The sequence below is a fragment of the Glycine max genome, chromosome 8 (assembly GCF_000004515.6).
Source record: "Glycine max cultivar Williams 82 chromosome 8, Glycine_max_v4.0, whole genome shotgun sequence".
In the NCBI taxonomy this organism is placed as follows: domain Eukaryota; kingdom Viridiplantae; phylum Streptophyta; class Magnoliopsida; order Fabales; family Fabaceae; genus Glycine; species Glycine max.
This window is the reverse complement of record NC_038244.2, coordinates 16,861,424-16,885,427: the sequence shown is the minus strand read 5'-3', so window position 1 is coordinate 16,885,427 and position 24,004 is coordinate 16,861,424. Positions and strand designations below refer to the sequence as shown.

The window sequence follows — 24,004 nt, the reverse complement described above, 5'->3', positions numbered from 1 at the left end:
ATTCGTTGTTTTAAAAACAGAGATAAATTATTAATTAGTTTTCGAAACGTATCTAGGAGACAATGTCCTTATGGTTAGTCAGTTAGGGCTGGAACAAATATAATTTTATATATATATATATTTCGGTTGAAGTGTTTGATAGCTTCGTTGTGTTGATACTCACTAGTCAACCTTAAACCAGACTGATTTTATAGCAAATTAATGATTCGCATCATCTAACAATGGAAATTAGGAAATTAATCTGAACATGCATCAACACAAATCATTAAGCCAGAGCTATATATATTACAAATAAATCTGAACATGCATCAACATCACATCCAAATTTTAATTGAGTTTGAGGATTTTAATCAGGTCTCCACACGGGAAATGCCTAGACACAATCGTTAATTATATATGAAGAGTCGTTTTTCAGAATATATTGGGACCAGTTTTAGGCACGGTTGCAATGTTGCCGGTTATACATACAAGATATATAGCACAAACATGTGTTTCCGGAACTTGCTAGACGAACATCATAACATATATATAAACAAAAATGATCGCAGCTAAACTATATCCGAACGTTGTTAATTGAACCAAAATGTCTCTCCCCAACCGAGCATATGTTTCCCATGGCTTCAACATGGGCATGAGATTCACACCATAGCCCCACAGAGTCACACGTGACGGTAGTTGTTCCCTATCAGACCATATAACCTATAATCATCACATTAATTCTTCTCACAGTTTCATCATCCTTTCAACAGATTAATTTCTAACTCATCTCCCAAATCCCAATTCTAGGTACGACTTTGTATAATTTTATAGTTGGGCATCAATTATTCTACACATCATCATCATTCATCAAAACCAACAGTCCAATATTAACAACGAAATCAATAAAACTATCAATATTTTTCGTGATGATTTAGGCTATTACTATAGTTTGTTCAGATTATTTAACCGTTAGAATTTCTTTTTTTCATAAACATAGTGACCATCCACACAACCGGTAAAGAGAATTTCTTTAAATTGTAGATAATTTTCTCCTTTTTTAATTAAGTTTGAAATTGATAGACTTCGCAAATTAAATGCAAAACATATAAATTCGTGTGTGTGGTGATAGTTCTTTTTTTTTTTTCCTACTGACGAATATCATAAGGACACTAATGAAAGAATTAATTCTTGATAGCACTTTCAAGAAGAAGAAAAAAAAGATTTTGATTTCTTAACCCGTACTCTAATAATAAATGTCAGTATTCTCTCTACTTTTTTATAATGATAATTTTTCTTCTGCTAACTTATAAATAAAAGCGGTAGAAATTTCAAAATTAATGAAAGAAATCTTATTTTAAAGAAGGTAGAGGTATCAGGTATATATGCATTCATGTACCGACATTCACAAGCAATTAATTCAAATCAATATATGAAAAAACGTGGGGAGAGATATATATATATATATATATATATATATATATATATATATATATATATATATATATATATATATATATATATATTGAACCGCGTTGAAAAGAAACAGTTTAAACTTCAAAGTCTCCAGCCCAACAAATCTCAAATGGGATCTAATGTGGACCACGTGTCTTCAAATTCTAGACACAGTGATATTTGTTGCACAGGGAGACTAATTGGGTAGCAAATCTCATACTCAGGATGGTAGCCTAATTGAAGAAGTTTTGCTTGTGCCCTAGCCAACCTTTTTTAACTATAAAATATGAAAACAAAAATTGGGGGAGTGTGGTATTGGTTAGGACGGATTTCTCTACTCAACCCTAAATTTGTTCGGGACATTTATTTAAACTCGAATCTGACCATATCAAAACTGGACAAATTGAGAATGAAATTGGGTCATATCTTCATGCATTAATCTTAATATTGTGTGTAGTTAAATTGTTGAATGAAAGAAGAATATAACTTAAATTGTAAAACTTACAGTATAAATTTTAAAACAAATAATATTATTATAAATATAATAGCGTGTCAAACAAAATATTATTAATGATATATATTTGTCCAAAAAACTTAGACTTTTCAAATATAGAATATTGAACGGATTGGGATGATTCAAAGTAAAACCCAAACCTATACTCAACCTTAGACCCTTAAAGGGTGGATCGGGTCCTGCTCACCCCAAATGAAAACAATTCAGGCCATAATCTTTCTCAACCCCCACCCACTTTTTCATTATTTTACCTCCTACTTTTTTAAAATTCCTATTCTATCCCCCTTTAAAACTCCCTAGGGGTATTTGTGGGCCGGTTTGGGTAGATTTTGGTCAAATTCAGGACCCAACTTATTCATAAATGGTTTGATTCAGTCTGGGACCATGAGTTATCCATCTAAATTTAATATTTTTTTCTTAGAACTACTATTTTATATCATGATTCATCCAAATATCCAATACAATTAATATAATATTATCAAATATCTGAAAGTAATAAAATTGAATCATTTAATATCATCAACATAATATTCTAAAATAGACTAATACAAATTAAAATAAAATATTTTTCAACGAGATTTATTATAATAGTCTAAATCACAATTATTTTCTATAAACTAATTTGTTGCAATAAGCTTTGCTACAACCAGATTTGCTGAAACAAATGAACAAAATATGATCCATTAATATTATAAACATTATAAAAAAATAAATATAAATAAAAAAATGAAACAAATAACAATGTACGAAGTTTCAACACTAATAGTCTCAACACTTAGAGTTTCAACATTAGTAATATTTAACGTTAGACCAAACAACTCTAAAAAAATTTGATCGGTTCGGTTCGATTTTAATCGGATCTATAAATCTAATCCCATGATCCAACCTGTACATGAACAATTTTGATTGGTTCAACTTGGTTTTGACCCTAATACATAAATTACTCAAACCAAACTATTCGGATTAATTTTGATCAATTCGGGTTCCATGTGACCCGTACCCGTAAACACTCCTACACCTCCTTTTCCCCTTCCCCTACTAGGATGACAATGGGTAAGGTCCAAATAGTATTATAATAGCATCTCTATATCCGCATTTGAAAAATATTATCATATGATACCATACTCAGCCAAGTAACAACTTTAATTAGTTACCTCAATTAGGAAATCGTTTTCTGATGGTAGTGAATCACGATGAAAAATCATGGAGGTTTAATGCTACTATGATTTTTCAATATCATCCCCCACCAATCCCTCCCCCCATACCTTCGCATAGCGAAGAGCCTCTGGACAATGGGATACGAAGTTTTATCCCCCACCAATCCGAACCAGCTAGAAAAAATGCCGATACACAGTAACCAATATACACAGTAACCAATGTAAAGAATGCAAACGGAAAAATGGAATACTGGATCCGATGTTTGCTACACCCATGAACTTGCAATCTATTCTGATTAGCAAAATATTTTGAAAATCTACGTAGAACAGCATTTTTTTGTTTGAAAAAATAACATTTTTTTTTGTATTCTTAGCATTTTGTTTTAAATCAATGGGAATGTAACCTTCCTAGTCGGTTTACTTGCAAAGACCCCCAGCCATTCAATTGAAATTGAATATTAATAAATCCTAGTCACAAAATGTTGCCCACAGTGAAGAAGACATCTTCAACTTTTCCACCATAACCACAGCCGATGAATGATGCCCACAATTCAACAGCAATATTAACCTCCATTTTTTTTACTGAATTCATCCAAAATTACATGTCATTTTGGCATCCAGTAGCAAAATTTTCACATAATGTTTATACATGATGAATAAGCCAATAAAATAGGAAAGATACAACATGCTCTCCTAGATGTATGTTGACTGGATACAGGACCAGAAAACAAAAATTATGTAACTCTCCCAACGACCAAAATGAAAATCTAAGACAACGGTACAAAGACCATGCAGCTCCGGTCTACCACCTCCCAGAAAAAAAGGGGTGAACAAATTGAAAAAGTCAATCCTAAGACATAATTGAGGTAAAATTATACACATTTGCAAACCAAATAAATTTCACAGCTGGGGGGGGGGGGGAAATCATGCAAAGAAAATACATCGGAATAACGTGTGTAGAATTTGCCATAACCCGCACCAAAACTGTGACCGTTGTTGCTGCAAATTGCAACACAGTCGTTTCTGGAAGTGTCAAACGCCGTTTGGTTTTGCAAGCATCCAAGCTGGGTAACACGCATATATATTTAGCCTCATGGATGTGTATTTCGACTTGATTAGATAGTGAGATCTTTAAATGCCTCTAGTTTCCCGTTTGATGTGATGGAGCCCACATTTTGACCACCCACTGAATGGTTAGGACTCTCATTTTCAGAGTTCTTACGTAACTGATTGAAGGCCGAGTTGGGAGAGGCAGAGCTGTGGCATCCCTCAAAGTATGTAGAATATGGGAAGTACTCTGCACAACGCACCTTCCATCCTGCAAGAATATAGAATTAATCTCATGATGCACTATTACAATAAATTAAATAAAAATAAGAAATCGGAATGAAAAATAAACCAAGAACAGCACACATAGAATTAGGCAAGGATTTAAGAAATTTAGGCACCAAAGTTTCCTAATTTAGAATAAAAGAAAGCTGAAACTTTATAAATTTTGAAGAACATTGATCCCATCTCAGCAGAATAGTTTTAAAGGCCATTTACCCCATCCCAGAATAGTGGCAAAAGATTAACATAACTAAATGTTTTACCAAACAATTTTCATCTCCTTTAACCCATTTTCTAAGAGAAAATCATGTCTACTTCAGAGCAATTAATAATTATTTAATCTTCAAGAGGCAAATAAACTTATGGCCAACCAACAGAAAAACTAGTCAGGCAACCCAAAAGTCCCTGGTTATACTTACTCAATGCAGCATCCTGATCAGCAAGAACTGTTCCAAGAAGCTTGTGAACTGCAATACAGTCTTTAAGATTCCATTCCCTGATTGGTCCAAGTGCTCCATTTCTAGCATAAGATATTCATTGAAAGATTCATTAATGCCATCACTGAGATTTGAAAGCCAAAAATGAATCTAGAAAAGAAACAAAGAGATTAAGATTATAAATCACATACAGAAACAAACATGACACATCATTCCAGGCATCATAGGACAAGATACATAAATAAGCACCTCTACACACACTTCTTGAAAAGAAAAAAGAAATGTCACTTTTTAACATCCTCATTTTAAAGATTTTTTACACTGCTTTGTAGATAATCTGCTACCGTTTATTTGATCTAGTATGTCTTTGCATCTTGGCTCTTGTTTCCATCTCTGGAAACAAGAAAAAACATTTAACCACCTTTTAAAACCTAAAATTAGAAACAAGGCAAGGGACTGTCTTTTACAGAAACACCATTTAGCACTTCAGGAAGAAACCAATTCATCTTCATCCACAAAAAAAAAAAAAAAGATGGTAAATGTCACCCTCACAATCTAAAAACTCTATCTGAGCAAATGGGTGGCTCATACTCGATATTTTATAAGAGAAATGTACAAGAGTATACATCACTTTTATATTTCCCATATTCTCACTCTGCCATTAATTACTCCTTCTCTAAACCAATCAGCCTAAGTCCTCTCAATACTAATAATAAGGTCAGCAAGACCACAAGCACCCCCCCCCCCCCCCCCCCCACCAAAAAAAGGTGGGGTGAGATGACAAATTCCAGCAAGGTTTCTCATATCAAAGTCTACTATGATGCGGGATCTATTAGAAAATGCTTTCTTAATCCAATACATAACAGACATGACAGCATATGCATGTGTCAGAAACACATTAAGGTACTGTTTGGGCCAGCATTATGAGGTGTCTCTTCTTAAAAGGAGATGATGTTCAAAACAAGTTTTTTGAAGAATTCTTAAAAAAAAATTATAAAAGAAAAGAAAAACAATACACTTGTCGAGTAGCTTTTACAGAGGGGAAAAACTGACTTTTTTAAACAGAGCAATAAACAAGAATGTGTTGAACATACTTAAATAGCATCATGCTTAAAATGTTGTAAATCATTACCTGGGCACAATGTTATTTGTTGACTCTTCAATGAACTTAACAGCCTCAGACTTTCTGTTTGAATCCAAAATATGCAATATTTCTGCAAAAGCTGCTCTATGCATCAAAGAATCTGCAAACAGAAACAAATTAAGAAATCTCCATAAAGAAGCTTGAAAGATATGCATTGCTGTATTGATGATAAGGTTCACTTTGACCTTTATGTTTTTCAAGGAATGAGTTGTTTGCCTCAAACAGGGATTTCTCATGCAGCTGACTGCAAAAAATATTAAAAAAAAAACAGATAAAGTTAAAATAAAATGATAATCATAAAATGAATAAAAGAATTGTAGATACCAGTCTCCAAGAGAACAAAAGGGGAAAAAAGAAATAAAAACAGCTGAATTAAGAACCTAATAGTTGGGCGCTCAGCCTCTAAGACACTCCAAATCAGTTTCTCACTGTCAGTCACAGAAGCATTCATGGATCCCACTTTATGGAAGAATTTAATCTGCAACATATGGACCAAAATAAATCCCAACAGAAATGTTTTTCCTCCTTTTGTGTACATGTGTTCGATGGAGGAAAGAAGAAATCACAAGAATAAAGTGGAAAATGAGAATAAAGAAATTCAGAAACAGACTAGGAGTAGCCAGTTCCAAATCCAATGGTAAATTTTCTTTCAATTGCCTATGTGCCATATGCTTTTCACGTAATCCATGATAAAGAGGAAAAGATTAAAGTATAGCAATTATAAATACCATTTTTATTAGCATTATTATTATTGTCCCTACTACTGTTATATTAAAAAGATGACTTTGCGGCAATGATGAGATCAACTTGTATTATTATTTTGATTTTGATATGAAAAATATTACAATAGTAAATTTTCTAATCCCAATAACATGGAACTAATGTATTCTTCAAAAGAGACACCATACCAAACAACGATGAGAATCAGGGTGTTCAGCATCCAATCTCAGTAACTGCTTTACAGCCTACAACTCCAAAGACAGAACAGAACACGTTTAATTGGCATTATAGTTTAAAATGTGTAGTTACTTAAAAGCAAACAAAATGATGCCAGCTGGGCTCCTCACACCTGCAAGGCAAGCAAAATCTTTTGTTTCCTTGTATATAATTCAAAAGAGAGCAAGTGCGTCTCCAATGAATCAGGGGAATTCTTCTGCAGCAACTTCAAGTATTTAGTAGCTTCTGACAGTGGATCTTCAACCTAAATAGGGGAAAACACACAAGAAAAAGGTGAATTTCAAAAATGAATTTGTGTAGAAACATTTTGGCATTCAAATTAGCGACTTTGATAAACCTGACACTGTTATGCATTATACTGATTTTAACAGCTTTTAAATATGTCATGCACATAGACTATTGTATTATAACATTTTAACAGGTCAAAGTCCATAGATTTTTTATTTTTAATTGAAGAAAATGTTATTTGAAAAAAAAATTACAGAGGAACACTCTAAACCCTATCTAACCATCCATCTATATATAGCACAAGCAATGCAAGGGGCTTTGCAACTCCATCCTCCTGAATTATGTTATTTGTATTGTGTATTTCTAAAACCCTTTCATTCTTACTTCCCATACTATTGGTCTCTCACTTCACACATAATAATGCCATTATAACATCCTGTGATGATTAGATAGTTACAGTTTTTCTACCAAAACCCAAAATGCATGGTAACAATCCAGAGGGATAAACTATAGTTGCTCATCTTCTACATGAGCTCATGGAGAAAAGTTTTATTTTGAGCAGTGAATGAAATTTTAAAACAGCCAAATAAGAATCCCAACGGACACAGTTGAAATTATATTGTTTTGGGCCAAGAGAGAGGGAAAGGAGAATACAGATACTAAATAGAGATATCTTGCTTCATAAGATAAGATGTATTACAAAGTGATAAAAAAACATAAAGCATTACCCTTTATACTAAACACTAGATCTAAATAAGGAAACAAATCATGAAATGTAAGGAAATATGAAACCAATGCTAAGCGATCATCTTAATAAACTCTATATTACTCTAAAGATATAATCAAGATATTATTGGATATTTTATTTATTCTAATAGGAAATGAAATGCATTAAATTTGAACCTGCAACAACTTCTCTCCGTTTGGATCAGGGTCAACAGGTTTTATGTGCCGCTTCCCAGACTTTGATACCCCACTGGCACTTGACTCTTCATTCTTCTCTTCTGCCTCCTAAAAACAAAATTAAACAATAGGGTGAATGCCTTTCCAACAGGCAGTTCCACAGAAGCTATAGAAATTGACTACAATACCTTTTTGGCTCTTGCTTCTGCCTTTCTCTGCTTTTGTCTCATTTTCTTCTTCTGAGAAGGAAGCAACTTTGACATATTATCATCTTCCTCTGCTGTAGACTTTGGGGGAGAATCATGCAACTTAATATAGCCTCTGCAGCTCAAAGTGTTACATTCATGAGATCATAAACACAAAATCAGAACTCAGAAGTACATTGCTTTACTAGTATTAACTAAGGCATTTAGGACATAAAACCAATCAAACTTATAAACCCACAACAAACTTGAAGTATATCAAGAAAAACGTTTAAAAAGCAATCACAAGTTCAGTTTCCAATGCACATTGTACCTCGTATGTATGATTGAAGAGCTTTTAACTCCCATAACCCAGTTAATCAAGCTACCACACAACACTAACGGGTATAACCAGTATTGCAGAATACCAATGCTTTTAAAACCGGACCGGTCATCGAACCAGTCAAAGTTCAATGGTTCAACCGTGGTTGAACCATTGTTGAACCAATATTAATAAAACAATAATAATTAACTACTTTATAATTAATTCAAAATAAATATAATATCACATAACTTTGTAACATTAAAAACTAAAATAAAACATAATTTTACAAGTTCTTAACATTCAAAATATACATAAAAGTCTAATCAAATATATAATAATATAATACTTAAGTTTAAACTTCAATAAAATACAACAAAGTAACCGTAAAAAAAATCAATAAAGTCCATTAACAATAATAAGTTTATGTTTAGAATAAAAAAAGACAAATTAACACAATACAAAATTAAAAATATCAAGATATAAAAAAATATAAATTAGTAAATTATATGTTTTATAAGAAAAAAACTAATAATATTAGATAAAATTATTTATATCTATTTATAATATTTATTAAATGTGTTTTATTTATCTTTAAAATATTATACATTCAATTTTTTATTTTTTTTTGGAAAGTGCCGGTTCTAACCGGTTTTTATTTGACCGGTTCTTGGCCAGTTCTCACTGGGTCTGAAATCATTTGCTTTTTTAGAGTGACCGGACCGATCACCAGTCCTGTTCCCAATTGAACCGGTCCGGACCAGTTCTGACAACTATGAAGAATACTAACAAAAGACATGATATACACCTGATAGCACCAGCTGCTGCTTTATGAAAATATGCATGTGAGTGCAATTGGTCTTGAAATTTAAGCATTTCCACATAAGTACACAAAGTCATTTTCCGTAAGCAGTATGAATGAAAATCAAATTGGTCCTCAGTAATATCAGCATAATGCTTCTCCACTGCTAAAAATTTCTTGAGTGCCCGTCCAAGATCACCTTGACGGAAATAGCTTTCACCTGAGGCAAGCTCATACCTTCCAAAGGTAGATGTGACATGTTAAGAAATTAAACCACAATATTCGTTTGATGTGCAAAATATTAAAATATCATTATATACCAACCACATGCACTGCATGTCATGAAGGTTATTGTGTTGATCCCCATCTTTTGTGAACAATACAGCAGTTTTTTCAGCCAAAGCCACCTTGGTATCAAGGGAATAAATAAATATAGCAGAATCAGAAAATGAAAATGATAAACCACACCAATTACAATGCCCGTGTGGTTAACAACCAAATATAATAATTCAAAGCTAGACAAAAACCTGATCAGCCTGCAACATGCGCTTTACACATTCACTATTAACATAGCGATCGGCAAGATCCATACACCTAGCTTCATCTGCAAATGCAGCAGCAGCAACCAAATCACCAGCATGCTTCAGTATCCGACTCTGTTTTACAAAGACAAGCAACAATCTATAAATTTTGCTATAGACTGTTGAGGATAGCACGGCAATTCCAAAGTCAGTTTCACACATAGTCTAACTTGGACTACAAGTTACTTAATTATCTAACTTTAATTTTCCAAAAAAAAAGGACCAGAAAGAAATGAAGAGAAGTGTTTATAACTCTAAGCAAACCTTAACAGAATATAGATCAATGACTGTAGGTGTATGTTCTATAGCTTCATCAATTTTAGAAAGAGCAACTTCATATTGGCCTCGCCTGTCATAATGCTGCACCAGTACAAATTATCTTAGTGAATGGGGATAATGAATCTAAAAATCAAATAATAGCTACCAACCTGAGCCAATAAAAACAAAGTCCACATGAGAGTTGAAGGAGGTTCTTTGTCCATCCTGTAAAAGATAAACAGCGGTTAGCTATGTAACACAAGAAAAGAATTCCTAAGTACCAATTATAAGGTTCTTTGCCATGGCCTCATAGATTCTCATGTTTTAAGGGTTTCATTTTGGTGATTTGCTTATGGTTGTTCCAATGAAATTTCAATTACTGATCTGCGAAGTTATCAGACAGATGTGTTTGTCTTGAAGTTCTCTTCTCTTCATTCAAGAGCTAACCAAGAGAGAAGAGTTCCAAGATAACATCTGCAATTCTGCACTGTATGAACATTTTCATGTTGTAACACATGAATGGAGTAACAAATAATTTACCTTCCAGGATATTGGCCAGACATCCTAATTGAACGCTCTAACTCAAGAATAAGTTGTTCCAAAATGTCTGCCTGGACAAGTTTAAGAAAAAGAAAACAATAAAAACCCACATAATCAATAATGTTCAGCATCATAAATTCATAATATACAATAATGGCAGAAAAAATTGATCATAAGAAATCTCATACTCTCAATAATAGAAATATATGTGGCAAAACTGACCTTCCCAGGATGATTGTACAAAGATGATAGATCAGAGAACAGAGATGGAACTCCCTAGAAACAACACCAAAAGAAATTCCAATCAATTCTGAAACAACTAAACTAGGCATAATACAATAAGAAAAGGAACTTTGTAAACCTTGGTTAGGAGAGGCCTAATATAATTGTCTGCTGCTTCTCGAAATTTGTCACCTTGTAGAAAATCTAGTGGTATTCTCTGGAAAACAAGAAGATCAAATAAAGAATGAATCTCATTTAAATAAAAAAACTGCATCCCAACAACGACACTCATGTTGATAAGAAATATACTCGTGAAACACCAAAACAAGGATTCTCTCATTGGCATGCATTTCATAAAATTGTTATAGAAGGGAGAAAACATTAAACACTGGTCACACTTATTATGCTAATAGATATTCAATCCAAGTTTTCTCAATATTTATTATAAAGCAATAAACAATGAAATTCCTGCCTCCTAATAAAATGGATAGCAACGAAGCAATATTGAAATGGGTTTTGAAATGGAAAAACCCATTACCAGAGAAAGGAGGTACTGAAAAAAATCACAACTCACAAGTGATACAAAGACACAGATATATATTATCTTTACATAGATAACATACCAGAAATATTAGTTAGATGATAATTGTGATACATGAAGGCAAGATATTAAATAACAGGTATAAATAACTACCAAAAAATAACAATACATAACATTACCTTAACAGCAGAAGACCACTTATATTGTTGTACAAGTGTTTTGTACAATGAATCTAACCGATCTATTTGATCAGGAGAGTACTGGCCATCTTCTAAATATAATCCAACACACTTTTGGAGACCTTCATAATATCTGAAAAGTAACACGAATCATGAGCTTAAATTCAGTTTCTACAAGTACAGTAGGCAAAATAAACTAATATCATATACACAAAAATACAGTGTAGACAGCGTATCAAACCAAATAGAGCCAAATTTTAAAAATAAAATAAAGCAATTCTGCAACTGAACCAAAATCATCCCCTCGTCCATTTACACTGGTGGCTAATAAAAAAATATAACAATTTCTCTAAAAATTAGGACAAGACATGCACTTCTTATCCTAATCTAACTTTGCACCGTACCTTCACAGGTTTAATGACAGGTCCGATTTTTAAAACATCAACAAAAACTATCCCGTAATTTTTTTATGAAAATATACCATTAACTTTTATAACCCAAAAGACAAATTGGCTTCCAAATAACTTACTATAATAAGAGAAGAAATATATTTTTTAAATGAAGTATTCACAGCAGATATGAACCAAAAACAATAAATATAAAAGGCTATGACAAGATAAACAAAAATATATATCGTCTACATGTCATATGATAAATGGTGGGGAAGTAAAAGCCAACAGTAGTGACAAAAGTATAATCGAACAACCATAGAATACATGTGTTCATCTCAATCTTACCATTTGAAACACAATGAATAATTAAAATGGAACTTTTATGAATAGAACAATTTTATTGAGAACCAAGAAAGGTGCCAAAAAAAAACAACAACAACATCAGAGAAAAAAAAACACCAGAAAAGGACTAATCAATCGAGATACTTAAACCTAAAATATAAGTGGCAACAGAGATCACCTATAATTATCAGGATTCATGGAAAGTAATGCCTGGTACAAAGCTTCGCCTTCTTCTAGGTGACCAAGCTTTACTAAAAGTGAAACCTCTTGTTCTTTGTATACAAGTTTATCAACCTAGGAAGGCATATTCGGAATCAAGTTATATATCATGTATTAGTTACATTTATCAAATTCCCCAGGTTAATAAAACTAAAACATACTTACAATTTTAGATTCTTTTTTGTGCAACTCCTCCAGAGCTCTCTCAAGAAACCCGCATTCCTCTAACAATGAGATCTGGGCAATAATATTTAGTGCAGAGAAACACCACGGGGAAAAATAATAACAGCAGTCAAACCATATTAAGATTTCATATTCTTGAACATTCAACAGTAGAATTGACAGCAAAGAGAATTGTATTCAACAAATGTAATTTGACCATATATCAAACTATAAAAGTGACAAAAAAAATCCAATTGATTTATAAAGCCATAGTGGATACCAGCTATCATTAGCATATAAATTATTAAAGAGCATCACAAAAAGCCAATACACATTCAGTTACACCAACCCTACTAAGGGTCTTATCTTATCTAATTGATAGAAGCTTCAAAGTACCATGAATACCACCCAGAGGTCAACCTGAGAATTAATAATGAGTATTATCATTTACTCCACCTGCTGCTTAGGTTATGTGAATAAAATAACTGGTGCACAAATAAGCCATTTTCCAGCCCATTATGCCTCACAGAAGTCACCAATACCAAGACTTGTACTAGACAGTGAATACCATATCTGTTGGACATATTTTTAAATAGGCCATTGTTTGGACCAAGGGTTGACCCAGTCAGGTGGCCAGTTTACTATATTGACAGTCTGACAACCCAAAATTCATAAATCCAAACCACTGGGTTTGACAGAGAAAAAGGTCAACATGTATAAACAGTCAATCGTGGCATTGAAGTCACAAGATTTTCTCATACAGTTTTGAAGTAAATATTAGCAGTTAGTTATAAACAAAATTTTGATGTCTAAAACTTAAACCAAAAAACAGTAGCCAATTTAAATATTCATGTAAACAGAAAGCTAATTACGGTAAAAGTTACATGAAGCACCAAATATCTGAATAAGCATCATGCATTAAAAAAAGTAACAGCAGCAAACACACTGCCAGAGGAAAACCTTGTATAAAAGCATTTCCCCATGCTCACACCGTTCATTTTCTGGAGGATGATCCTCTTCCAAAGTCCCTTCATATGCTTCCAAAATTTCAACTGCTTTGGATGCACTGGTACACATTCAAAAGGTAGGTATTACAAACAAACAAAAGAACGAAATTATGATTTCAACAGCATTCATTTATAATAGCAAAACAAGAGTAATGCTTGAATCAAAGGTTCAGGGTATAGAGATCAGAAACTAAAGGAAATGGAGGACCTTTTGGGAACACATATGATGCAATTGGTTCCCAAAGAAACAAAAATTCTCCAATCAGTTCCTCAAATCAAACACAACAATATTTTTCTACATTAAGAAATTCCTTTATTTGTTATTCACTAACATTATTTATACAAAGAACCACACACACACACCCCGAGTCACCCCCCCCCCCCCAAAAAACCATCTTAGGACCTTAGAGCCATTATATAACCTTGAAATAAGCAAACTCATGCTGTAAAGAACCCCAAAACTGCCAATTATTATATTAAAAAAAGTACAATAGGGGCAAACAAAAAAAAAAGATTTGAGGCCCATGGCTGTCACCATTTGGGAGAAAATAATTCAATATAAATTCAAATCATACTTAGAGTTCAAATGATGGGCTACAGAAAATCCAATCCAGTTCATGCGATGATTTGGCTTCAAAGTCAAAAGTTGTTGTCTTGTCTCGACAAAGCCTGACAAATCTCGCATTTGTGCCTGTGAGTGAAGAGTTACCATAATGAGTCAAACAAATTAAATCACAAAAATCTTCATGACAATATTCAGGTCAGTTAAAATTTAGAATTTCAAATTTATGTCATCATCCATATATTTAAAATCATCTCCATGTAAGTGATGTAACCCATCTCTTTGTAACTTTCTTGTTTGATCACATGTTTCATATGACTTCTAAGCAAAACCTATCCTACTCATCAAATGTGCAGATTGCAATCAACTGAATCAAGTGACAGAAAATCAGTGTTATGGCCAGATATCTGCAGCAACAGTTTATGGAGTTTTTCTCTCTACTATTAAATAAAAAAGGCATCCTCCCATGATATGGCCTTTCTTTGTGCACTTCAAAATTCAGAAGGGAAGGAGACCAGAAGGAGATTTTCATTCACCTTTCCCCTTAATCCAGCCCAAGTTCAAATGTCATAAATAATTCTAGTTTAAGCATAAGTACTCTACGCTGAATTTGAAGTGGCCACAGAAGAACATCAAAAGCATGTTTGGTTTGTGTATTTCCTGTTATCATTTTCAGTAAAACACAAAACAGGCTTCAAAACATTCTTTGGCTGTGTTTTCATAAAAGAAACATTTCTCAGAATGGGCCAAATGCGAAAAAAACAACAAATAATTCACAGTTTCATTCTCAAATTTCAAATTCTGGACTGGAAGTTGAAACAACTGTGACAACTTAGTAACTATAATAAAAACTACACCAACCCAACATAATTTCTAAAGGGAAGAGGGGAAAGATCACGAGTTCCATTCCCTCTACTAACAAAAAACTAACATGTGCCGATAAAAATAGAAAAAAAATCTAAATTTTGCAAATTAGTGGTCTCTAGGAAATGAAAATAGAAGACAAAAATAAAAAAACACCTCCAGTTGTTAAACAGACTAACATTATGATTTTCAAACTTAAGTACATGCCAGCATAATCAAAGACTAACATCCAAGTCAAATTTATTGATTATAGAGAAGCAACTAAAGGCAAATGCATTTAAGATGCTACCTGTAGGAGTGATAGGTCACGAAGAATTTCAATATTGTCGGGATCAATTCTCAGTGCATTTCGATAGCACTTGATCGCCTCCCTGTATTCTCTGTCTGACCGATAAAGGAGACCATAAACATGCCAGCAAACATGACTTTTAAGGTCATTCTGTACCAGAACAAAAATCAAAGCTGGATCATCTGACAGACAACTATTGTAAGATTGATAAACGATGTAAAATTAAAGACAACAAACAAACCTTTAATCCTTGCCGAACAAGTTCGTATGCTTCAGACTTACGGTCCATGCAATTTAATGTCAAACCCTTCATCGATAAAGTTTCTATCATCAAGAAACAGGAACGGACACATAAATAAAAATTATGACCAAAGAAATAAAATATGCTGCAAATAAGAAATAATAGATAGAAAATGGGGAAGGGGGGAGGGGCTAACATTGCATTTCTTGCATGACTTACTTAAACAATTAAGGGAAATAAGATGACCCCTGGCCATAAGGAAAAACTTAGAAAATAATCACCAAAATAATAAAGTATACCTCCATGGTCTGGAAATTTTTTCAAAATTGCATCAGCTGCTTTGAGACCCTTTTTATATTGTTTGGTTTCATATGATTTCTGCAGAAACAAAAACAATGACACATAATCTCCACATCAAATTTACCCACCACCTCCAAAAACAAGATTATTCCACTTGCATAAATAAGTGGATTTCCCACCTACTACAAAGAACAAGAACAATGTCAAATGTATTCAAACTTCAACTACTTTTGTCTTTTTTCAGTTCTAACTCCTTAAAGATGCAATAACTATTTCCAAAGTTCATTGTTTTTATTATTCACAGCATGGCCAAATGATTAAGTCTGGTAGCATGCACACACACACACAGTGATAAAAGAGAGTTGAATGGCGACGCATGGACACCAATATTTTACAAATGCTCCATCAACACTTATCAATTCACTATCTCTCTTCCTATCAAGCCAGATCACCTATGCTACCTACACTTCTCTCTCTCTCTCTCTCTCTCTCTCTCTCTCTCTCTCTCTCTCTCTGTCCCTAGGTGTAGAATAGCATGCAGTGTCCATGCAACATTCTCCTTGATAAAAACAACCACATCCACAGTCATTCTAATATCAGTTGGAACTGCCTGCTTCCTATGGCCGCAGGAGAGAAGCCAAAGCCAATAAACTTAAACTCTGAAATGCCCTAATTCCCTGAAAACCCGATACTCCGTGTAAGAACTTACAAATAACAATTAAGGAAAATAACTGAATATCCCAATTTTCCTTTGGTCCTAGATTTGCGGCACCGAAAGAAAGTAGCTCCTACGGAAAACAAAGAGCACAGTGAAGCCAGCAAGCTAAAAGTCCATAGTACCAAATCAAGAATTCCCGGAAGACATCACAAATTAGAAGTTTAGAAGAATAAAATTGAACCGAAGATCCCTAACTATCCTTGATTGAGATTCTCAGTGAGCGAAGATAGCGTGAGAAGAGAATCTAGGGTTTTAAGATGGGGAAGCAATCGCGTTGGCATGACACAGACACACAGTAGTGATTAAAGTTGCGTGGAGCTACGATAAGCAAGCATAAAAAGCAAAAGAGAAATGGTGGAAAATAGAAAGCGAATCGAAGCTTACGACAATAAGCTTGAAGAGGTTGGCCTCCTTGGAGGGCAGAGAAGCGCCCATTGCTGCTGTGATGTGAGTGTTGCAGAGAGATTCGATAGGAAGAGAATGAAATGAAATTAAATGATAGGGTCACGAGAAAGAGAAAGAGAAAAGCCTGGTGGCGTTTTGTGAGCTGCAAAGCAAAGCGAGGCAACCCTACAAGGAAAGTGTGCGCTTATGTACTGTGTCTAACCATCAAATTACCATTTACTACCACACAAGACCCAAAATCTAATGTGTACAAATATTTATATTTATTCGAAAACACTTTTAATGTAATTTTAAAATAACTATTGCATGAGGTAGTAATTTTATCATAATAATTTATTTATAATTTAAATTTTAAAATAAGTATAGACATTGTCATTATTATCTTCTAATTAAATTTAATTTACATCTTACACATCCCTCACTTGTATCAAACTCAATTAGTGGATCTCAATTTAGGTCCATTACCCGTGGACTCCTCAGCCCAATCGCTAGGCATCGTTTGTTACCAACACCCTTAACCCAATTGTTATTTACACCTCTATTCTTACTAATATATGTCTCATTTATTTTTTATTTCAAAAATACATTTTTCAGAAAAGAGTTTCAGGAAGTGTTAAAATTTTAACACACTTCTAAAAATAGTTCATGTAAGTATTAAATTTTAACACATTTTGAAAAGTAATTTCCAAAAGCCATTTTTTCTATAAAAAAAAAGGACATTTTTTTATCTTAGTCAAAAACCAAAGATATTTCCCCAACTCATTAGTTGAGGAACTAATCATACTTGAATGCGTTAAATAAATAATTTGTACTCACGTAAATCCAACAAAATCTTACATCATTACAATAATACTTTTTGGTAAAAAAAAAAAAAGGACATCGGTTGTCTTTTCCTTGCTCTATGTTTGTTATGCATTATATACTCACTTTTTAGTTCCTTCATAAGAAACCCTAGAAGAAAAATCAATAAAATTATGAAAATACGGAAGAATTTGCAGGAACAGAAATCACATGGATGCATCAACACCCTTATCCTCTCAACAAACCCAACTCCTCATAGTCTTAGGTTCCTGCAACAGACGTCTCTGCATCTCCAACATTGTCGACTATATCGCCCTCTAGAACCCTTACATATTTAACATATTCCGTCTTTCTCGTGTCACGTAAATATCTCTAACAAAATTAAAAATATAAAAAATGAGAGTAATTAATTTCATCTTTACACATCATCAAAGGTTACATTTCTTCGATTCCTTTTTTTCATCCATACCAAGAAAATGGCTTCCTCCTTCCCCTTTTGACAAACCAAATGGGAGAAGAGATAATTAGCCTGACCTAATTTTCCAACCCGTGATTTTCCTTCCTTTGGTGTTCCATATTAAATGAATGCAAACATTTAATTAATGATTAAAACACCTTCTTGGAGGGGCATAGCCTTCTAGGTTTAGTGTGTGTTTTAAGTTTTTAAACCCATCTTCAACGCAAATTTTACTGTTTTTACACTTTAATTAGATTTAGAAGCTATTCTTTGTAGTTTTTTTGCCAAGATGCAGATTGAGTGCTCGCTAGCTAAGCTAATGTAGTAATGTGTTTCTAAGCACTCACTTCTGTTCCATTCTTTTCCAAGAATTTTCTTTCTTTCTTGTTGCGTTGAAATTGTTATTGTATTATTCCAGTTGCCGCGCGCTGCATGAGTTTTTTTCTTTTTCTTTTTCTTTTTTGCGCGTTACAGGAAAACAAGAAGCAAAGAGAAATCAAACTAATTAATATTCTGCATATATTATTAGGGCAAGAAGAACAGCTAGCCTATGGAGGGAAGACCCCAAGAGTTATAAAAAAAACCCATGCCAACATCATTCGAACCCTAACATGCAAGGACATCTGGATGCATAATATTTTTTTTTGAAAGTAAGATAGGAAGTTATTAGATTAATTTTTGAGATGTAAAGATGGTTAAAATAAATTTTATCTCTTAATAAAATCTTTTTGGTTTACATGACTAAAAAATCAAACATCCGCGAACATATTTAAATATGATACAAACATGAGTTTAAATTTAGACATAGCATACGCGTCATAAAAGACTTTATCATTGCAGTATATTGTTATATTAATTAAAATTACAAAAAAATTATTGGATATTTATATAAAAATATTCTACAATAATATATATATATATATATATATATATATATATATATATATATATATATATATATATTCTCGATAAACATAGAGATGCAGAAAATTTTAGAATGTTTGAAAGTTGTAAATTTGAGACAAAGAATAACAGTGGGGACAATTTTTTCATTTTTAATGATAGTTTTTAAGATAATAAAAATGATAGATTAGATTAGTATAAACGAAATATTATAATATTTTATTTTTTTTTATAAGTTTTTGTATTATTCCTTGATTTAAAAGAACGTTCGTTAATTTTGTCTTTTTCCTCCAAAAATATACTCTCAAAAACTTGAAGATATTGTATTTTGTATGATTACGTTATAAGCAACGTATTCCAATTCCAAATGTATTGAACAAATTAAATAGGAGGATATTAATATTCTGAATGCATATTTAGCTTGGCATATATATATATATATATATATATATATATATGTATGTATGCCGTGTACGTATCAGTATCAGTTTCAGAGATTCATGGGAGCGATCGAGCAATCATATTAATTTCGTAATTCTTTACATTGTCACAGGCGATCGAGCACCAGGTGCATTACAAATTATTGTAGCCTTAAAATCCTTCTCTCTCTTTTTTTTCTGTTAAGGTGTCATTGTCACTATAAAGTATAAACTAGATCATTTGCTGTATCAGGACTTCTGTGAATTAATACAAAACCGTAAGTCTGCAAGCTACTTTAATTTACACATGTTTTAAGTTATCTATTTTGTTACCAATACATGTTGATATAACCTTTAAATTGTGACAGTTTGCTTAGAATAACGAGAATTGGTTCAGTTAGCCAAAATGCATGTGTTGCCAATATATAAAGTGAAAGCTAACGGATATAACTATATGTTTTGCAATTAGCTAAATATTCGGAGAATAACAAGTCAAATTAATAAATTTGACTTGATGTATACATGTGTATTAATAAGGGAATTTTGCTTAGATTGTGTTCATGTTAGAGAAAGAATGAATGGTCCTAGCTGAAGCCACTCTTAAGTCTTTCTCCCAATTTTATCTAATCATGAATCTAAGGAGAGTTATAAGGATGATACTTTCCAACAACGATGTCATGTGATAATTTCATTGGCCCATTTTTGTCATGTAACTATGTGTGTAAGCTCAATTTTATCTCTCTCAGACATGGTATGAAGTATGTGGTTGTATGTGTCTGACATGTTAGGGCGCAATATCTCCTTAATCTTATCATTGTGTCGGTAGAGCATAGACTCCATACAATACTTCCTATAATTTCACTTTCTCCGATCACAAGAGTCAAAAAAATCATTTTACCTTCCCATGCATGGGAGTCGGTCGTTGGAGAATATTGTCTCAGACATGCGGAAAACATTTTTTACGTCGGTTAAATTGTGTATTTTACGTCGGTTATTAACCGTTGTTGTAGGAGACTTCGTAAAAAATGACTTTCTACGACAGTTTCACAGACAATCATTTTATAATGATACCATTTTAAAATAATTCTTAGTTAAAAATCGTCTTAGAAGAATACATTTTTTAAAAAGATTTTCAGATAACTGTCTTAGAATGTATTTTTTTTAAAAAAAAATAAAATATATTTTAAGACGGTTTTATAAAGAACCGTCGTGTTTTTTAAAAAAAATACCCTTTTATATGCATATTAGAGCTTTATTGGCAAGTAAAGAATCTTATATAAAATCATACCATAAGTGGTTACAATAACCAATACTGACAACATTTGCTAGCAAAGTCAGGTAAAAGATATTGATTATTGACTAAACATACCTTTGTGTCTGTCTCTTTCGTCACATGAGAGGATCCATTTCCACCTTGTTAGTTATACATTTGATTATTGACTAATTGCTTTAACACTACAATTTTCAGGATAAAAAGATGGGCAAACATCATAACAAAAAGGTGGTCATACCATTTCTTTGGGCTTCTTTGTTCTGAAAGCGATAAAAATGTAGTCCAACTCCTTTATGCTTCTTTTTGCCCATTTTATTTTCCACAAGAGCTTGGGCAACTGAGACAACAGCGACTCCACTTTCATTAGTCCATCGTGTTCTTTCTACCCTTATGGTGTAATACAACAGTCCAGCCCCCTTCTGCAGCACAAGTTTCTCTCTCTCCTCTTTCTTGCATCAATCATAAGAATTTTAGATTAAACCATAAATAATGACAAAAACATGTTTCATGATCCCCAAAATAGAATAATATAAGTTTTTGATTAATTCAAAACATAACGAAGCAACATAGCAAAAAAGTGAATATTGAAGATGACCCGATCCAAAGCGACTAAGCGAGCAAAGAAAAACCAACTTGGCGCCATCTTCGCGGTCAGGAAGTCATACATGACTACTCCACCGTTCACGGAATTACTAGCTTTCATAGTTTGAGAAAATATTTTTTAATTTTCTTGGCTCTCAACTTCTCACCACCTAAACACCAAACATATATATATATATATATATATATATATATATATATATATATATATATATATATATATATAATAATTTATTAATGTACATACTCTTATTTTTTTAATATGAATATATTAACAAGTTATTAAATTAATATATTTTAAGATATTTTTTAGTTATAACTTGTTAATGTATTAACATTCATTACATAAGTAAAAGTTAACTAAATAAGTAATTAATTGATAATATATAAAGTCTTAAAAGGATACATAACATAAAATATAATTTTCGTTGTGTATTTTGAGTGTTGACACAATGAAAATTAGTTTTCATCACATTAGTGAATGAGGAGGAATGAAACGTGACCTGATAAAAATTGTATAGTGTGAAGAATAGAAAAGAAGTACAAATAACAACTCTTTGATGGGCCAAGGTTGCTCTGGCCTATTCTGATACCCCGAAGTACATCCAATCTAATCAAGCTATTAGAAATTTAGAATCTTAAACTCACACCCGATTAGTATGCAGCACTGCTCGTAAAAACTAATTCCTAAAAAATAAATACAACTATAATTAGTTTTACATAAATAATTATATAAAATTAATTATAAAACTATAATTAATTTTATAGAAATGATTATTTCAAGTAATTTATTTTTATTCATTTATAACCGGTTATATAATTGGTTTTCAAATAACTTGTTACATAACTAGTTTATTAATAACCAGTTATATATCCATATTTTGAAAATAATAACTAATTATATAAAATTATAATTCATGCAATTATGCCAAAGAATTTGGTATCCATTGAAAAGTAGTTGGAAAAATAAAAATTTGTTTAAAAACATATTTCTAGGCTATAGAAGACAAAACACACATATATGAAAATATAATTTAATAATAGTGCGTGAAATGTGTGATATGGGTACCAAGTCAAAAATCATTAGAGAAATGGAAATCAGATGATTTTATAACAAATCAAAATTTCAAAATAAACTTAAAATGGTAGAAACAAATTATGCATCCTACAAAGCAAGTACATATTTAGTGACATTAGAGTGCAAATGTGAGCAAGATTCATACCACAGAAACTACGGCAACAAGATCATACAACATTATTCCCTCATCTGCAAGGGAAAGGCTAGCACATGATATGGCAATTGGGAGATCACCTGCAACACACTCACTAATATTATCACATGTTATATAAACTTACGATTTTGCCAAAAGGTTTCAATTAAATGGGATCATTCATCATTACTTCTTCCATTATAAAATTCAAAGGAATAATACAGCATCTCAAACAAATCCATTACAAACCAGACTACCATAAATGACCACATCTTAATATCTACATTTAAGGTGTCCATAAAAAACTACTAAATTATAGAAAATTGACATGACATTCATTAAAATAAATCATATGTTCGTTCTTTTTGACTTTGACTTTGTGTACTTGGAAGCCTTTGTCAAAGAATACATGAATTATACTAAATGCTATAGTAATTGACCATAAGAACATGGAAGCATTTCTCATCATCAGCAACATGGCCTCATACAATAGAAGCTACAAACGACTTCTCTTACCTAAAGTCTACAAAAATAATTGAACTTAAAGAAACTACTTTTATTAATCTCTGACAAGTTGTTGCCACTCGTAAAAGTGTGGCAATAATCCCCACTCAAGCACCTTGCAGTGTGGCCTTGATCACAAAGTCTGCCCATGATATTCAAAGCCATGGCAGGTGAAGTTCATTCATATGCATTGCCAATTGAACCACGCCTCATGGTTAACTAAATGGAAATGTGTTAAAGCATTAAATGAAAGCTTGAAACAATAGAATAAACATAGTTTGAAACAAAGAAATCATTAAATGAAAGCAAGGTAGATGAAAACACAAATAAACTTAGGCTTTCCTTTCTAGTGTTTTTAGGCAAATTTATATTCAGCACAATTTTGTCTATTAATTTCAATCCATCAAAAACAACATCATGAAAAATTAAATCAATATGAAATTGTATGTTTTTAATATTTTTCGCTATTTTTAATATTTGAAACGATTTTTACAAAATCATTTTAGAACGTCAGCATTTTAAGGCGGTTTTTGAAAAACCGTCTTAGTACATCTCTTATTATTTATAAAAATGTCATCACCTGATATTTTAAGATAATTTTCTAAGTA

General features: G+C 32.4%; 1 protein-coding gene across 1 annotated transcript; it reads right to left on the bottom strand.

The window, feature by feature from the left end:
- Nucleotides 1–3,723: 3,723 nt before the first annotated feature.
- Nucleotides 3,724–17,413, bottom strand: LOC100820094 (N-terminal acetyltransferase A complex auxiliary subunit NAA15). Its single transcript, XM_003531641.5, has 26 exons — nt 17,208–17,413; nt 16,105–16,183; nt 15,806–15,888; nt 15,565–15,714; nt 14,425–14,540; nt 13,803–13,908; nt 12,846–12,917; nt 12,640–12,755; nt 11,728–11,860; nt 11,147–11,224; nt 11,008–11,061; nt 10,786–10,856; nt 10,416–10,470; nt 10,252–10,347; nt 9,934–10,062; nt 9,731–9,813; nt 9,413–9,643; nt 8,289–8,421; nt 8,101–8,208; nt 7,082–7,213; nt 6,921–6,977; nt 6,393–6,490; nt 6,198–6,256; nt 6,001–6,112; nt 4,851–4,951; nt 3,724–4,420 (listed from the first exon to the last, which is right to left on the bottom strand). Exons 1-26 carry the CDS (start codon nt 17,256–17,258, stop codon nt 4,218–4,220), a joined length of 2,706 nt encoding a protein of 901 aa, XP_003531689.1. The 5' UTR covers nt 17,259–17,413; the 3' UTR covers nt 3,724–4,217.
- Between the last annotated feature and the right edge of the window lie 6,591 nt (nt 17,414–24,004).

What these genes read in the sequence shown, in the direction of transcription:
- LOC100820094 (XM_003531641.5), bottom strand. Translation starts at nt 17,258, where the DNA reads ATGGGCGCTTCTCTGCCCTCCAAGGAGGCCAACCTCTTCAAGCTTATT. An exon ending in TTGTTCGGCAAGGATTAAAG is followed by an intron (nt 15,715 to 15,805) that starts GTTTGTTTGTTG and finishes GTTCTGGTACAG; the next exon opens with AATGACCTTAAAAGTCATGT. An exon ending in TGTACAATCATCCTGGGAAG is followed by an intron (nt 10,857 to 11,007) that starts GTCAGTTTTGCC and finishes AAACTTGTCCAG; the next exon opens with GCAGACATTTTGGAACAACT.